At 55.2% G+C, this 17604-nt stretch overlaps 2 protein-coding genes across 4 annotated transcripts in view; one reads left to right on the top strand and one right to left on the bottom strand.

Annotated features, from left to right (window-relative positions):
* The first annotated feature begins 249 nt into the window (after positions 1-249).
* IL15RA (interleukin 15 receptor subunit alpha) lies at positions 250-9976 on the top strand. The gene is made up of 8 exons (XM_063323743.1): positions 250-735; positions 6171-6371; positions 6509-6586; positions 6877-7110; positions 7291-7320; positions 7589-7646; positions 7770-8083; positions 8515-9976. Exons 1-7 carry the CDS (start codon positions 663-665, stop codon positions 7861-7863), a joined length of 768 nt encoding a protein of 255 aa, XP_063179813.1. The 5' UTR covers positions 250-662; the 3' UTR covers positions 7864-8083; positions 8515-9976.
* Positions 9977-12615: 2639 nt separating this feature from the next.
* The window catches only part of FBH1 (F-box DNA helicase 1), a 34919-nt gene continuing 29930 nt past the window's right edge, over positions 12616-17604 (bottom strand). For 2 of the 3 annotated variants that reach the window (XM_063323735.1, XM_063323736.1), the window contains 4 exons: positions 16915-17040; positions 15916-16022; positions 14278-14412; positions 12617-13422 (listed from right to left, as the gene is read on the bottom strand). In XM_063323735.1, coding sequence (XP_063179805.1) covers positions 13309-13422; positions 14278-14412; positions 15916-16022; positions 16915-17040 — 482 coding nt within the window. In that variant the 3' untranslated portion in view covers positions 12617-13308. Of the gene's footprint in view, positions 13423-14277; positions 14413-15915; positions 16023-16914; positions 17041-17604 lie in introns of all 3 variants that reach the window. The other variant, XM_063323737.1, reaches the window with a different exon arrangement.

The following is a 17604-nucleotide window of genomic DNA, read 5'->3' as shown; positions in this document are numbered from 1 at the left end:
GCCTGGAGAAGAGAAGGCGCCGGGGAGACCTTCCAGCCCCTTCCAGTCCCTAAAGGGGCTCCAGGAAAGCTGGGGAGGGACTCTGGCTCAGGGAGGGGAGCCATGGGATGAGGGGGAAGGGTTTTTAAACTGAAAGAGGGGAGATTGAGATGAGATATTAGGAAGAAATTCTTTGCTGTGAGGGGGGTGAGCCCCTGGGCCAGGTTGCCCAGAGAAGCTGTGGCTGCCCCATCCCTGGAGGGGTTCAAGGCCAGGTTGGACGGGGCTTGGAGCAAGCTGGGCTGGTGGGAGGTGTCCCTGACCAGGGCAGGGGGTGCCACTGGATGATCTTTAAGGTCCCTTCCAACTCTAACCATTCTGTGATTCTGTGATCCCCCCCCCAGGTATTGCATCCGCCCGGGTGTTGCGTCCCCCCTCGGGTACCGAACCCCCCCGGGGGACATTGCTGTCCCCGCAGCTTCCCCAGCACTGCATCCCCTCCCTCCCCCCGGGCTCCCCGTCCCGACAGGGCGGTGCGTCCCTCCAGGTTGCCCCGGTGTCGAAAGCGAAACCGAAAGAAGGCGGGTCAGGCCACGCCGGGCGGCGGGGCAGCGCCGCGGAGCCCCCGCGGGAGCCCTGAGCCCCCCGGCCCGGCCTGGCCCCGGTTCCGCCGTCTCTCTCCCATGGCCCGGCCGCTGCTGCCGCTGCTCTGCGGTACCTTCGCCCTCCTGCTGCCCTGGACCGCCGCCGACGCCGGTAAGCGGGGCTTCCCCGGGCTTCCCGGTCCGCCGCCGGCAAAGCCCCTCGCCTTCCCCGGGGTGCCCGCTCCGTCCCTGGGGTGCTCGCTCAGCTTCCCGAGGTGCCCACGCTACTCCTCGGGGTGCCCGGGGCCCCCACGCTGCTCCCTGCTAGCCCACACCTCTCTTCAGGTGCCCCACGTACCCTCCCGGGGCACCCACGCTGCGCCCCGGGCACCTCGCGTTCCCCCTGCAGACCCCCCCCCCCCCGGGTGCCCACCTCCCGCCCCGGGTTCCCACGCCACCTCCCCACCAGCGTCCAGGGGAGGCTGGGGGTGATTGTTAAGGTCCGTCAGAGGGACCCCCGGGAGCAGCATCGCCGCGGGATTTCACCCCGGGTGGAGTCCGTGCATTTCCCGTGGGACTGGCGGTTGTCCACAGCCCGGCATCGCTGCTGGGCCGGGGATCACCTCGCGTCTCGCCTCTCCAAAAGCAACTTCGGGGGAAAAAATCACCCTCAAGTCACGGCTCAGCGCAGACAGCAGAGGAGCCGGTGATGCTGAGAGCCCCAGGGAGCTGCTGGCTGCAGCGACAAGACGATTAGGAAACATTTAATTAACTCAAAACATCAGAATTGTGAAAGATTTGTGTGGAAGTGCAAGAAATAAGTCTGGAAGGGACTGCAAAGGCGGGAGGGGACAGCTTTAGTGCTGGCCGTTCTTCTGGCACCTTGTGTTGGGTCCAGCTGGGATGGAGTTAATTTTCCCTCCTGGCTGGGCGGTGGTGGCATCAGGGTTGTCTCTCCAACATCCCCCCTCCCCGCCAGAAGGTTGATGTGGGCAAGGTCTTGGGAGGGGACACGGCCAGGGACGGGTCGCCCAACCTGACCGAAGGGATATTCCATACCATGTGACGTCTGCTCAGCAATAAAAACTAAGAGAAATGAGGAGGAAAAGGGGACATTCATTCTTATGACATTTGTCTTCTGGAGCAACTTCTACGCATGTCGAAGACCAGCTTTCTGGGAAGTGGCTGGACATCACCTGCTGATGGGAAATAGAGAATAAATCTTTTGGTTTCCTCTGTTTATGCACAAAGCCTTTGCTTTTGCTTTATTAAACTGCCTTTGTCTTGACCCACGAGGGGGTTTTTTCCACCTTATTTTCTCCTCCCCTCCCCGCCCTGCTGAGGAAGGGAGTGATAGCGGCACGGTGGGCACGTGGCGTCCGGCCAAGGTCAACCCACCATACTCCTGTCTGCTGCTGAAGCTGCAACGCCTTAGAAAATGAAATTATCCTTATTTCTAAACAGCTGATAGGTGCAGCGAGGGCTGTGAAATGACTCCAGCAGCAAAACTAAGAGTGACAACGCCAGGCACATTCAGGAGCAGGCTAAAAATAGCTTACCATGAAGGCAATACCCTCCAACCTCCAACGGCCCCATCCCAGACCTGCAGGAGATATTCCTGGGAGCAGCGATGCAATCAGGGCCATCGTTTGGGGCAGAAAACGGCTGGAGAACAGTAGTAATATTCATTGCTTTCAATTCAAACGACTGGTAATTGGGGAGGTGCCGCAGCCCCTGTGCACCAGCCGCAGCCACGCGTCCTGCGATGCTCGCACCGGGCAGCACGTCCGCTCCCACTTTCCATCCCCAGCACAGCTGATCGATTGTAAATGCTTTCCAGTTAAAAACGTGAAAAAGTGTTATTTATTTCTGTGATTCTTGGCATTTCTTGTGAATTCTCCAGTCTTGGACACAGACTTCTGAAATGTCTCTTTTCTCTCCAAGTTTTCTCTTTTTAAACCATTAGCAGAAAATGAGTGCCAGTCTGGCCCTTCGGCTGATAATTTTCTAGGAAAAACAATCAGGTTTTCCCAGTGTGGATTCTCCGGTATCTGGTTGTGGTTGTGCATCCCCCTGCAGCCCCGTAAAGCCGGAGGGGAACATCTCCGCGACGTGGGATGACAGCACTCTGAAGGATCTCCATCCCTGGGACTCATCCTGGCCACGTGCCCGGCGCCTGGCTGGGTTGCTTCCTGACATGCCGGGATGAGCTTCATCCTCATCGGCATCATTTGAGATCACTGGCGGAGAAAGCCAAAAAGCAAAGTGAAAACATGAAGTAAGCATGCAAATACAAAAAACCTCCGACTATTGTGCATGTGTTTCAACCTGGAAATTTAATGTCAGCGGGACGCAGGGAATTTGGATGGAAATAAGGCAGCCAGAAGTATTTTCCCAGGAAGGCTGGTACCCGGCACCACAGCTCATTTGGGAGGTTGGCTAACGATGCGATGAGCCTTTGAGCACTTGGGCTGACACATCAGTGGGAAAATGTGACCTGCAAAGCTCCGAGGGAGCGGAAACAAGTGGAGAAATGCTTTTGGCCGTCCTGGGAGAGTCTTGTGAGTTTTTCCTTGAATTAAACATGAAAACAGAAGACTGATGTTGTTTTTTTTTTTCTGCGTGCAAGTCCCCAGTGGTGCCCAGATCCAGGGAATTTCATCAATCCGCTTCAATAAAAAAACAAGTGAGAGAGGGAGAGGCTTGTATTTACCGAAGATCTCCTTGCTTGGAAGCAAGAGCTTTATCACGGTCACGGCTCTCCCTGTCCATCCGCATTTTACACCATTTCCAATTCACTGCCGAGATAGAAAAGAAAGCTTAAATCTTGGGCTCGCATCTCCAGGGCTGTAGCAACACTAGAAACCTGAATCCCCAAAGATTTCCTCCTCCTTTCCCCCTTAGCACGTGTTCTGCCTCATCAAACGAACTGAAACACATGCAGAGATGGCACGAGATGCCAGAGTCGGAGACACTGGGGTCTTGCCATCGAAGGACTTGGGCATTTTTTGGAAGAGGAGATTATTTTAAGGTCAAATCAATGGGAAAAAAAGTGCTTTGGTGGCATTAGGATGATGAGATCGGGTTTAGAAGCTGAAAGGCATAAGCGGGACTCGCAGGTCCCTGCTATTCCAGGATATTTTTGATGCTTCCAGCTGGATTTCCCGCTGCGCTCCTTTTGCAGACGTGGCTGGGGGTTGTAGTGGCACTGGAAAGGCTTTTCCTTCATTTTATGGCATGGCTTCATGTCTAGCGATGCGTGAGGGCATTGGGAAACAGCCCTTGCTGTTCCCTCGAGTCGCTCCCAGAAATTTCGCCGCTGCCTTGAGCGGAGGCTGGGAACTGGTGCGCTCAGCACACATCGGTTCCTGCTCTCCAGGCATGGCGGCTGCAGCTTTTAGGGGTGTCCCAGCACTGGGGGACACGGAAGGGACCCACCTGAGCACCGAAATGGAGCAGACCCCCCCCCAGATGTTCTGGGGATACATTGGGGTAGGAGGTTTTTAGGATGAGGGAGATTTTTATCTCCAGGTGTTTTGGGTGCCTGAGGGAGCACGTTGTGTTGCTGTCCCCACCACCACTGTGCTCCCGTCCCCACTACCATCACTCTCCTGTCCCCACCACCAGCGCATTCCCATCCCTGTTGTTCTCCTGTCCCCACCGCCATTGCGGTCCCATCCCCACTGTGCTCCCATCACCGTCCCAGCTCCCAGCCCAGCTGTGCATCCCTCCGTTCCAAATGTGCGTCATCCCAGCTGGGCACTGCTCCATCGCAGCGGGATGTCACTTCATCCCTGCTTGGCATTGCTTCGTCCGTGCCAGGAATCAGTTCATCCATGCTGCGCATCACATCCCGGCTGTGCATCACATCGTGGCCACGCGTCGCTCCATCCTGGCCACACGTCGCTCCATCCTGGCCAGGCATCGCTCCATCCCGGCCACGCATCGCTCCATCCCAGCCATGCATCACATCGTGGCCACGTGTCACTCCATCCTGGCCATACATCGCTCCATCCCGGCCATGCATCGCTCCATCCCGGCCATGCATCACATCGTGGCCACGTGTCACTCCATCCTGGCCACACATTGCTCCATCCTGGCCATGCATCACTCCATCCTGGCCACGCTTCACATCGTGACCACGTGTCACTCCATCCTGGCCACACATCGCTCCATCCTGGCCACGCATCACATCATGGACATGCGTCACTCCATCCTGGCCATGCATTGCTCCATCCCAGCTGTGCATCACATCGTGACCACGTGTCGCTCCATCCTGGCCACACATCGCTCCATCCTGGCCACGCATCGCTCCATCCCAGCCGTGCATTGCTCCATCCTGGTCGTGCATCACATCATGGCCACACATCGCTTCATCCTGGCTATGCATCGCTTCATCCTGGCCATGCATCGCTCCATCCTGACTGTGCGTCACGTCGTGGCCACACTTTGCTCCATCCTTGCCATGCATCGCTCCATCCTGGTTGTGCATCACATCGTGGCCTCGCATCGCTCCATCCTGGCCTCGCATTGCTCCATCCCAACCATGCATTGCTCCATCCTGCCCATGTATCCTATCCTGGCTGTGCATCACTCCATCCTGGCCGGGCATGACATCCTGCCCATGCATTGCTCCATCCTGGCCATGCATCATGTCATGGCCATGCATCGCTCCATCCTGGCCATGCATGACATCCTGGCCATTCATTGCTCTGTCGTGGCCATGCATCACATCCTGGCCACATATCACTCCATCCCAGCTGGGGACTGCTCCAGCCTGGATTAATCCCTGCCGTGAATCACTCCATCCCGGTGTTGGAGCATCACGTCTCGCCTGGGGGGACAGGAGCTGGCCACGGAGGTCACGGGTGAGCCGTTCCCACACTGCGGCAGGAGTGTGCCAAGCGCAGGCACAGTCTTGGGGCAACCAAGAAACTTTCTCCATTGCAGCAGAGAAAAGAAGTGAAATTGTAACATCCTCTTGCGAAACCAACCTCAAATTAGGGCCAGAGGGAAGCATGAGCCCTTCTGGGGATAAGTAAAGCCATAGCTCATAGCTTGTCACTGCCCCATTGCCCCGCCACGTGATGCTCAATTTTCAGCTGCCTCCGGGGCCGCTGGCTGTAGCCTCCAGTGGGAAAAAACCCCCGGGAAGTGGCTGGAGGACTCACGCAGCGTCTGGAATTTTTCATATCCAGCTGCAAAATGAGCAGAGGAAAAAGGGGGCTGCAAGTGCAGCCAAAAGGCAGCAGCTGGTGGCAGGATGCAGCCGGGGCTGCTGGGCTGGGATAGTCACTGGCAGGGAGACGAAATTCTGCAAAAAGGCTTTGGTGACCGAAGGATCCACTACAAGTGACCACAAATATGCCGGAAACGCAGCTTTCCCCTTCTCCAGCCCCTGTGCACAAGCACAGCCACCTCACCGGCGTCTTTTTGCAGGCTGGATGAGGCTCTCCTAGCCCCGGGGCAGCACCGATAGCCCATTCCCACCCCTTGGCAGGATTTGACCCCGCTGGGTGCCGTTCAGCACAGCGAGCCAGGTCTGGAGGGTGCCCAACCTCCCTGTTGCGATCACCATCTCTTTTTTTTCTTTTGTCCCCCCCACAGCACCAGCGCGATGCAGCCACCCCAAGGACGTAGCCAACGCGCACATCGATGTGGGCAACAACACACTGCTCAACGCCCGCCTGCGCTACACCTGCAACCCGGGCTACAAACGCAAAGCCGGTACCTCCAGCCTCATCCAGTGCATCCTCCGCGACGGCTCCACCGAGCCCGACTGGACCCACACCACGCTGCAATGCATCCGTAAGCCCTCGCTCAGCAGCTGCGACGTGAGGGGGACCGGGGAGGGGGGACACCTCCATCACCAGCGTGGCGGAGGAGGGTGTTGGGTGGTGTGGGCGCTGCCATTGACAGTGTCTCCTTGTTGTGCCTTCTCGAAGGGGACCCAGCTCTACCTCCGCTGACTCCCAGCCCCGAGCTCCCGACCGCGCCACGCACCGCGAGGACGACCCAGAGCGGTGAGGAAGGGGCAAACGCCGCCCAGGGGGGTTGGTTTGGGGCTGCCGTGAACGCGATCACAGCAAAACCACAACCACTGTGGCATGGAAAGCAAAATATTTCAATTATGTGATCGAATTAATTCAATTTCCTGAAATTATGCCATTTCGTAGCTGCCGGATGGGCTGTGTGGTCCCCACCGAGACCTGCCCGAAGTGGGCACAAAGCTGAGCACTGAAATAACGGCGCTACCTGGAGCGTGCCTTTTAATTTTTTAAATTAAAAGCTTTTACACCATTTTCCCCGGCAGGAACCAATGACGCCAGCCCAACCTCCAGACCCTTTCCAGCAGCAATGCCTACGCTGCCAGGAGCTGCTGGCCAGTCACCCGTGCCACCCGTACCTGATGGGCCATCACTGGAGACGTCCATGTTGCCGAAGATGCCCCCACCACTGGAGACATCCACACCTGGAGAGGGGACAGCCCAGGGGACATTTCTGGGGACAACCCTGCTGCCCACTGCCCCCAGGGACCACGCCGCAGGTCAGGCCGCCTCCCCGGGGGAGATAACCCACCAACGGGACTGGTTTCAACCAGCGAAGTCTCTTTTACTTTTTCAATGCACTTTGTCCTCATCTCCCACCCCCTTTTTAGTGAGGGTCCCCCAGCGTCCCTCTCTTTCCTGGCTTTGCAGCTAAAAATCTCAATTTCTCTCTTTTCCAGTTTCCGTCCGGACCCTGGCCTCTTCCATTGGTAAGCCGCACAAAAAAGCTTATTTTGGCAAGCAGAGGCTTATTTTTTCCCATTTTTTAGCCTAAAAGCCCTCCTTGGCGCTGAGGGAAGTTTATGCCAAGGGCGATACCTCTGAGGGAGAAAGGATGGAGCACCCAAATTTCTTCCCAGGCTGGGGAGGGCACCTTGTGAACGTGCACGAAGCGTTTTTGTCGCTTCGTGGAGACGTTTTGCTTGAGTTGGGTCATGCGTTGGAAGGTGCTCATCCTCCGCCGCATCTCTCCCGCAGGGCTCGTGGTGCTGGTGGTCGCTGCTGTCGTGGCCTGCTGCTGCTGGAGGATGAAAACGTAAGTGTGCCAAGCCCCGCGAGGTCCTTCCGCGCCGGTGATGAGTTGTGCTCGGCCTCTGCGCTTTCCTGAAAGCTGGGGAAAGCTCTTCAGGTGCTGGTGATGCCCCTCTTCCCTCCGCAGGCACGCAGAGCAGGACAACACAGTGACAGCCATCCCCATGGTGGCTACCGCTGCTGAGGAGATGTTGCTACCCACTGTCTCCCCCACGGGCTGAGCACCCACCGCTGGGCAACTCAGTGCACCCGCCATCCCAGGGGATGCTCGGAGCTTGGACGGGAAGTCGGACGCTTCCCTGAGCGGTGGCAGCATGTGGCAGAGCACATCCTGGTCCCCAGCCGCCCTCCACACGGAGCATGCTCGTCCCAGGGACACGCAGCCACTCTTCCCAGCCCGAACAAGTGACTCTCGGGGTGAGACTACTCCAGCGCCTGAAGGTGCACGGGTGTCCCATCACGCAGCTGGACGGGGGGTGGGTGAGCCCACAAGCACCCCGGGGTGGCGTGGAGGTGGTGGGTGTTCTGTTTTGGCAGTCAGAATTCGGAGGAGGTAGTCCTGTGGGTGCTGGTGGGTGGCAGGGAGCGAGCCGGGGGCTGCCTGCCCCAGCAGAGGGTGTTTGAGGGGCAGGGAAGGGAGTTTTGGGTGCTGGGGGCGAAGCTGTGCTGCCCTGACCCAAGTAGCGCCCGTTCCCTGGTCGGGAGCAGGGCAAGAGTTGGGCCAGCCGGACGCCGGCCCCTTCCCTAGAGCTGCTTTGCACTAAAATTGCCCCAAAACCCAGAAAGCGTCGCTGCTCGTGGAAGACAGAGAGGGAGGGACCTGGCCGAGCATCCCTCTGCCACGTCCTCACCCCATTCCCGCTCTCTTTCAGCCGTTTGCCGGTGAACCTGCAACAGCAGCAAACGGCGCCGGCGTCGTTCCACTGCGGTTGCAGGGGTTGGCCCTCGTACGCAGCTCAGGGATCCTTCGGACGCACTTTCGGCACCGACCCCAGGTGCCTGCCAGCTCCGGCCACTCGCAGGGGACCACGAGCAGGAGCGATTTCACTATAGACACTACCAAAGACCGAAGGCACGACCTAGGAAGTATTTTCCTTTGCGGTTTTTCCCTTCTCTGTCTCTCATAAGCTTTTTTTTTTTTCTACTCGTTCCTCCCTTGCTCCAGAAGAGGCAGCTTGATACTGATGCTGGTTTATGGATAAATGTGTATATATTGTATATAAAATAATGCGCACACAGGCGTTGATTTTTTGTCAGCAGCTGCGATGGTGGAGAGGACAGTGGGGACGGCGGGGAGCTGGGTTGGGGTGAAATCCATCTCTGCAGCAACAAGGGCTCGTGGGCCACCAGTATTGCCGTGCTCTAGAGGCAAAGGGTGACCCCAAGGTGGCAGCTGCCATCGCTCAGCTGGATGGCAAAAGGGTGTTTAGCAGTCAGCTGGAAACCAGCAGGTATCTAACAACTTAACTTCCACCTCCTCTCCTCGCTGCTTTGTCTTGTCCTCCTGTTTGGGCCACTGATCCGGACCATCGGAGCTGGAGGAGGCACCGCTTTGGACGTGTGATGGACCAAACCGTCCAGCAGCAGCACTGCCCCTCCCCAACGTACTGTGGGATGCGTGGAAAACAGGTGAGGCTGGAAGGGATCGCTGGAGGTTCCTGGTCCAAGGTCTGCGCCAAGCTTTGCTGTTACATCCAACATCCAAGTCTTGGGTGAACTTCTACGCGTGCTTAGGTGAGTGGAACATCTGGAGCCAGTGCTTCGAAAGTGAAAGAAGAGCCAGCGAAGCAGCTGCCATTCAATGAATGACCATGGAAATCAACAGGATGCACGAGCTTCCTCCAGCAGGCATGGCTCATGGCTCTGGGACCATGTCCAAGACTGAAATCGGTTTTGGTTTTGATCTCTACATGACATGGGCTCTGCTACAACGATCCAGCTCAAGTGCATCTACACGAATGCACGTAGCATGGGCAACAAACGGGATGAGCTGGAAGCCATTGTGCAGCAGGACAGCTATGATGTAGTTGCCATCACGGAAACGTGGTGGGATGACTGTCACGGCTGGAATGCTGCGGTGGATGGCTATAAGCTCTTCAGAAGGGACAGGCAAGGAAGGAGAGGCGGGGTTGTGGCTCTGTACATTAGGGAATGCTTTGATTGTATAGAGCTAGATTCCAGTGATGGTAAAGTCGAGTCTTTATGGGTAAGGTTGAAGGGGAAGGGAAATACGGGAGATGTTGTGCTGGGAGTATGCTATAGACCACCCGGCCAGGATGAGGAGACGGATGAAGTCTTCTATAAGCGGCTGGCTGACGTCTCGCAATCGCCAGCCCTTGTTCTGGTTGGGGACTTCAACCTGCCGGGGATCTGCTGGAAATACAACACAGCAGAGGGCAGGCAGGCTCGGAGGTTCCTCGAGCGCATGGAAGAGAACTTCCTGACACAACTGGTAGGGGAGCCTACCAGGGGAGGTGCCTCGCTAGACCTACTGTTCACAGAGAAGGACTAGTGGGAGATGTGGTGGTCGGAGGTCGTTTTGGGTTTAGTGATCATGAAATGGTCAAGTTTTCAACTCGTAGTGATGTAAGGAGAGGGGTTAGCAAAACCTCCACCTTGGACTTCCGGAGGGCGGACTTTGGCTTTTTCAGGACACTGGTTGAGAGAGTCCCTTGGGAGACAGTCCTGAAGGGCAAAGGGGTGCAGGAAGGCTGGATGCTCTTCAAGAAGGAAATCTTAAAGGCCCAAGTGCAGGCTGTCCCCAAGTGTCGCAAGTCTAAAGGGCGGGGAAAATGGCCAGTCTGGATGAATAAGGAACTTCTGATGGGACTTAGGAACAAAAGGAGGGTTTACCACCTTGGGAAGAAGGGACAGGCAACTCAGGAGTACAGAGATCTCGTTAGGTTATACAGGGAGAAAATTAGGAAGGCGAAAGCCCAGCTGGAGCTCAACTTGGCTACTAACATTAAGGACAACAAAAAAAGTTTTTATGAATACATCAACAAAAAGAGAGCCAGGGAGAATCTCCATCCCTTACTGGACGTGGGTGGAAAAGTTGCAACCAATGACGAGAAGGCTGAGATACTTAATGCCTTCTTTGCCTCCGTCTTCAATAGTCAGACCAGCTATCCCCAGGGTGCTCAGCCTCCTGAGCTGGAAGATAAGGATGGAGAGCAGAACAACCCACCCATAATCCAGGAGGAAGTAGTCAATGATCTGCTTCTGCACCTAGATGCACATAAGTCGATGGGGCCGGATGGGATTCACCCAAGAGTACTCGGGGAGCTGGCGGGAGAGCTCACCAAGCCCCTCTCCATCATTTATCAACAGTCTTGGTCAACAGGGAGGTACCAGATGACTGGAGGCTGGCTAATGTGACACCCATCTACAAGAAGGGTCGGAAGGAGGATCTGGGGAACTACAGGCCTGTCAGCCTGACCCCGGTACCAAGAAAGATCATGGAGAGGATCATCTTGAGTGAGCTCTCACGGCAAGGGCAGGGCAGCCAAGGGATCAGGGCCAGCCGGCACGGGTTTAGGAAGGGGAGGTCCTGCTTAACCAACCCGATCTCTTTCTATGACCATGTGACTCGCCTTCTGGATGCAGGGAAGGCTGTGGACGTTGTCTATCTGGACTTTGGTGAGGCCTTTGACACCGTCCCCCACAGCATTCTCCTGGAGAAGATGGTGAATCATGGCATAGGCAAGTGTACTCTTCGCTGGGTTAAAAGCTGGCTGGATGGCCATGCCCAGAGAGTTGGGATCAATGGGGTGAAATCCTCTTGGCGGCCGGTCACCAGTGGTGTCCCTCAGGGCTCAGTTTTGGGGCCGGTTTTGTTTAATATCTTTATCAATGATCTGGATGAGGGGATTGAGGGCACCCTCGGTAAGTTCACAGATGACACCAAACTAGGTGGGAGTGTTGATCTGCTTGAGGGTAGGAAGGCTCTACAGAGGGCCCTGGACAGGCTGGATCCATGGGCCAAGGCCAGCTGTAGAAGGTTTAATAAGGCCAGGTGCCGGGTCCTGCATTTCGGCCACAACAACCCCAAGCAACGCTACAGGCTTGGGGCAGAGTGGCTGGAAAGCTGCCTGGCAGAAAAGGACCTGGGGGGGCTGGTGGACGGCCAGCTTAACATGAGCCAGCAGTGTGCCCAGGTGGCCAAGAAGGCCAACAGCATTCTGGCTTGTATCAGGAATAGCGTGGCCAGCAGGAGCAGGGAAGTGATGGTGCCTCTGTACTGGGCACTGGTGAGGCCTCACCTCGAGTGCTGTGTTCAGTTCTGGGCCCCTCTGTACAGGAGGGACATTGAGGTGCTGGAGCGTGTCCAGAGGAGAGCTACCAGGCTGGGGAGGGGTCTGGAGACCAGGGCATATGAGGAGAGGCTGAGGGAGCTGGGCATGTTGAGCTTGGAGAAGAGGAGGCTGAGGGAGACCTCATTGCCCTCTACAACTCCCTGAAAGGAGGGTGGAAAGAGGTGGGGGTTGGCCTCTTCTCCCAGGGGAATAATGACAGGACCAGAGGAAATGGGCTGAAGCTGTGGCAGGGGAGGTTTAGATTAGATATCAGGAAGAATTACTTTACTGACAGAGTGGTCAGGCACTGGAACAGCCTGCCCAGGGAGGGGGCTGAGTCACCATCCCTAGAGGTGTTGAAGAAACGTCTAGATGTGGCACTTCAGGGCACGCTCTAGTGGCAGAGATTGTAGGTTGTTTGGTTGGACTCGATGATCTCAAAGGTCATTTCCAACCATGAAGATTCTATGATTCTATGATCCGCGGTGTCTTCAGAGAGCGTAAGCCACCACCTGATTTACAGGAGCACCGTGCTGCTTGCACCACTGCTACCGTGATGGTTGGTAAAGAAATGCAACCCAAGACGACTTCTTAACAGAAGGGAAAAGAAAAAAGAAAGCATTAAGGCGCTTTTTTTTTTGTTTTGTTACAAATTTAATTTCAAGATTAAAAATGCTCTCCCGTTTATCTCTGAGTTAGACTGAAACCAAACCAAAACACAGCAGTTCTTCAGATGCTGCCTCTCTTCTTCCCTTGTGCTTTGCTGCAGGGAGAAGGAAAACAGAGTCTAGGGAAACCCCTCAGCTGCAAATAAGGAAAATTAATTCAGCTGGGAGATATTAACGACTTCCTCCCAGAGCTGATAATGAACTTTTCCCCATTAAAACAGGCTCCAGGAAAAAAGTCTGCTTCCTAGAAATAAAGCGTTTCTTTGCGTACTTTTCAGCATCGCATTTCCTCTTCTTCCAGTGGATCGGAGGGATTTCACCAAGGCATGACATGACGGAATAGGCAGGGATATCGTGTTGGTTTGGTCACTGGAGGTCTTTTCCTGGCGACCGACATGATGGATTGGTAATGCTCAAAAAGATTAAAAAGTTGTCCTGTCCGATGCAGTTTATATAGTGCATATTCTTCTGTGCAGAGATGCAGGCCATGCTGACCAGCTCTCGGAGGGCAAGGCAGGGCTAGAGAAAAGGTCTCACACCCCCTTGCAGAGAGCCTGGAGGCTTCCTCTTGGAGTTGCTCCAAAACCCTGCTCCGATATCCACCTTATTTTGGAGCTGGGATGTGACAAGAGGTCTTGTCCCGCACGCAGCACGGCTCCGGGATGCAGCCAAGGCTCTGGGGAGTTGGAGGACTTCGCTAGAGCTAGATGGGCTGTTCCTGAAGCGCTGGGAAAAAGGTCAGGGGTGTCAGAGAGCCAAAGCGCTGCTGCGTGCAAGCGCGGCAAAGGTAGCCACCTGCATCCTTGCTGCCATTGCTCTGTGGGGGAAAGAGAGGAGATTTCAGAGAAGAGGAAGGCTGGAGGAAGGCTTCCAACCTTGGACACAACCCCTCACGCCCAAGGAGGAGAGCAACGATGTGTCCGAAGCATCTCCTGCCACCACCTGCAAGAAATCCTTTATGGGACAGCTTGTTTAATAGCTGCAACAATGAAAATGTCCCTGTGCAGGTCTTTGTTGGTGAAGAACAAGGTTTTCTCCATCTCAGTGCTCAAGTCCCCTGCTGATGGCTTGGAGCCATCACCTGTCTTGTTGTGGACATCAGCTCCGCCAGACTTAGTGTGTGCTTGCAGATCCCAGCGCTAGGGAAGCTTGGCCTCCACCGCGCCTCTGGGCAAGGATGAACCCCAGAGCCAGAAGGTGGGACTGAAGCCAAAACTCGACCCAAAAGTCAGATTGTCACTGGGGTGAGGGATGCTCTGCTAACCCCAGACGGATGTTCCGTGGCCTCGGCGGAGGCTCCAAGAGTCAGAAATGAGATCTGACACAACAAAACCCCCCAAACCGTCCCCACCTGAGACCACAATTAGTCTCAGAAGAGGGGTCAAGGCTTGAGTGGATCGGTGGGAACCGCACCACCACCCTGAATCACGCGGTTGGGAAGCCACCCCAATTACGAGCCGGGGTCGGGAGCAGAAGCAAAGGGCCGGGGAGCTGCGGGCAGGAGATCCGGCTACGGGACGTTCCTCGCTCGCTTCCACTGAAGTTTGCGCTCGGGTTGTCCCTCCCAGGTGCGATCGCTCAGAACAGTCACAGAGAAGAGCGACCCCCCCAAGCGACCCGAGCGGCTCGTGAAGGCTCCCGATTCAGAATCACGATCTCAAAGGAGACGTACGTGAGTCAAAGGGAGCTTCTTCACAACCAGCCGGCAGTCGGACGGCAGCGTTCCCGTACACTGTGGCGCACAACAAGGGAGGGTGGCCCCATCCTTCGCAGCCTCGCTCATCAGCTCCACCCGAAGGAAATGCTCCTAAGAAACAAGAAAAAAAAATAAAAGGCACAACAACACTCGGAGGGAGCTGAGTTACTGGAACATGTTTCTTCTTTTTTTTTTTTTTTTTTTTTTTTTAAACGCCTTGCATCATGATGGTTTTCTTTAAAAAAATCAACCGAACCAAAAAAACCCCAAACCCGTGGAGGGAACAAAAAAATCAAGCAGAAGCCAGCAGCAGCTCGTGAGGAAGGAAGCGAAGTAAGAGCTGGCAACCGCTGCAGACAGAAAAGGGAACCCACGCGCCCGCAGGATCCGTGGAAGACAACACCCAAAATGCACGGACTGCGGAAAAAAATGCTGCAACTTCGTGTCTTGCTATTGAAATCACGGTGCGGAGCAGCGTGAACTGAGGAAAAGACATGACCTCAGGGTATTCACGGCCAGCGTGAATCTTAAGATCAGGGTGAATCCTGTGATAACTTTTTATGCTTCTCTATCACACCCCCCCCCTCCAAACATACTAATCGGAGACGGGCAGATTTTATGGGTAGTGGGTGCTGCCTCTCTTGGCACCTTTTTAAATTGTCAGCACCCATCCTGCCCGAGACGTTTGGAAGAGATTTGGATGCAGAAGGTGGGAATACGACTGCAAGAGCCCCGTCATTTAGAATCACGGAATCACAGCAGGGTTTGGGTTGGAAGGGAATTTTAAAGGCCATCTAGTCCAACACCCTGCCAGCTTCAACTAGACCAGGCTGCTCAGAGCCCCGTCCAACCTGGCCTTGAACCCCTCCAGGGATGGGGCAGCCACAGCTTCTCTCGGCAACCTGGCCCAGGGGCTCACCACCCTCACAGTCAAGAATTTCTTCCTAATATCTCATCCCAATCTCCCCTCTTTCAGTTTAAAAACCCTTCCCCCTCGTCCCGTGGCTCCCCTCCCTGCTCCAGAGTCCCTCCCCAGCTTTCCTGGAGCCCCTTTAGGGACTGGAAGGGGCCGGAAGGTCTCCCCGGCGCCTTCTCTTCTCCAGGCTGAACCCCCCCAGCTCTCTCAGCCTGTCCCCACAGCAGAGGGGCTCCAGCCCTCCCAGCATCTCCGGGGCCTCCTCTGGCCCCGCTCCAACAGCTCCGTGTCTCTCCTGTGCCGAGGCCCCAGCGCTGGAGGCAGCACTGCAGGGGGGTCTCCCCGAGCGGAGCAGAGGGGCAGAATCCCCCCCTCGCCCTGCTGCCCACGCTGCTGGGGATGCAGCCCAGGCTGCGGGGGGTTTCTGGGCTGCCAGCACACGTTACTGGCTCGTGTTGAGCTTCTCGTCCACCAACACCCCCAAGTCCTTCTCCTCAGGGCTGCTCTCCACCCCTTCAGCCCCCAGCATGTATGGATACTAGGTCTTGCCCCAACCCATGTGCCGAACCCTGCACTTGGCCTTGTTGAACATCATGAGGTTCACACGGGCCCACTTCTCCAGCCTGTCCACTTCCCTCTGGGATGGCGGCCCATCCCTCAGGCTTGTCGACTGCTTACCTCGGAAAGATTTCACTTACCCCAGCCAATGCTAGAAGATGTTCCAGGGACTTTGACATTAGCAAACACTTCTTCGCACGTGTCACTGCGACATAGAGCAGGTTCCATTCATCCTCAGGATACATGCCTGGGTTGGAGGAAAGGTCATCAATAGCTTTAGAAAACAAGAACAAACAGCTCTGCCATTCTTCTAACGCTTCAGCTAGTAATTCTAGAAGGACACTCGGTGCTTCTCCGGCAGAGCATGAGCCTGCAGAGCAGCACAGCTCTGCAGCGCTCTCCTGTGTTTGCTGTGCAGTTTCTGACACCACCGATAGCTCCTGCCTCCTTCCATGTTCCTCCCTCCGGGCAAAGGCAGGACTCTACCTGCAGCTCACTGCTACGTGTTTTTCCATCTCCCAGGCACAGACTTGGCCCTGGAGGAGTTTCTCAGTCTCTAGATTGACTCTGCAGGCTCCTCTCTGCATACTGGGACGAGACCGGCTCTTCCAGAGCATGAACTCTGGCACCTAAGTAAAGCAGCGTCTTTCATGGAATCACAGAATCATTGAATCGCCTCGGTTGGAAGGGACCTTTCAGATCATCGAGTCCAACCATCAACCCAACACTGACAAAAACCACCACTAAACCATATCTCTAAGCGCCACGTCTACCCGTCTTTTAAATCCCTCCAGGGACGGTGCCTCAACCACTTCCCTGGGCAGCCTGTTCCAATGCTTGATAACCCTTTCAGTGTAAAAATGTTTCCGAATATCCAGTCTAAACCTCCCCCGGCGCAACTTGAGGCCGTTTCCCAAGTGTGGAGTTGGTCTTTCTCTGTTGCTAGAGGGCTACAAGCTCGACTGCAGGAATATTCTCCTGCTCCTCTCTTGCTGTGAAGGAAACTAGATCAATGATCACTAGGACAGCCAGTGGCACTTGACAATGCCAAGGACGGGCTTGCAGGACAAGCGCCGGCAGCATGCTTTGCTTTCCCACTTTCAGATCAGGGTGGGTACCACATAGAGCCGCTCCCTTACCGATACTGAAGTTCGTTCTTCTCTGGTAATCTCCACTGAGACACGGTACTTTCACAAAGTCATCCGCAATCAGCACCGTGTCGAACTCCAGGCCTTTGGCTTGATGGACAGTACCTATTAGGTAATCTGCAACCAGCACACGTTGGGAACAAGAAGGAAACGAAAAAGAAAAAAAAAGATCAGTCGTGGCAGCAATAATGGTATTTTTAATCTCACGAGGCGCCAAGTCAAATGAGATTATTTCATTCTGCATTCATTTCACTTCTCCCCAAATATAAATCAGAAGCAAAGCAGCTCTGTCGGGAATCTGACTGCTGAAGACAAGTTCCCTGCCAAGGAAAATCCCCGGTTTTCAGCAGCCTGTGCTTCAGCCCCAACCCCCAAACAGGAATGCTCTTTATTTGGTGAATTTTTTACTGGATTGCTTTGTCCCCTCCCCAGATTTTAGTCAGCAAATTTCCCTCCTTCCAACAGGAACCCCAAAAAGCAGGATAAAGTCCTAGGGCTTTCCAACTGCAGGACATATTGCTAGAGGCAAATAAACCTTTGGGCACAAAGCCACACTGAGTGTCCTGGTTTGAGGTGAACAGAACCAACTTTCTGTTTAGTAATTTTACTTCTTAGCTAAGCCTCTTCTAACTCCCTGAAATCAACAGCACGCTGTGCAGAAAACTGTCCGTTTTCAGAGTG

This window comes from Chroicocephalus ridibundus, chromosome 1, assembly GCF_963924245.1.
Source record: "Chroicocephalus ridibundus chromosome 1, bChrRid1.1, whole genome shotgun sequence".
Taxonomy (NCBI): domain Eukaryota; kingdom Metazoa; phylum Chordata; class Aves; order Charadriiformes; family Laridae; genus Chroicocephalus; species Chroicocephalus ridibundus.
This window is presented reverse-complemented; position numbering and strand designations above follow the sequence as displayed.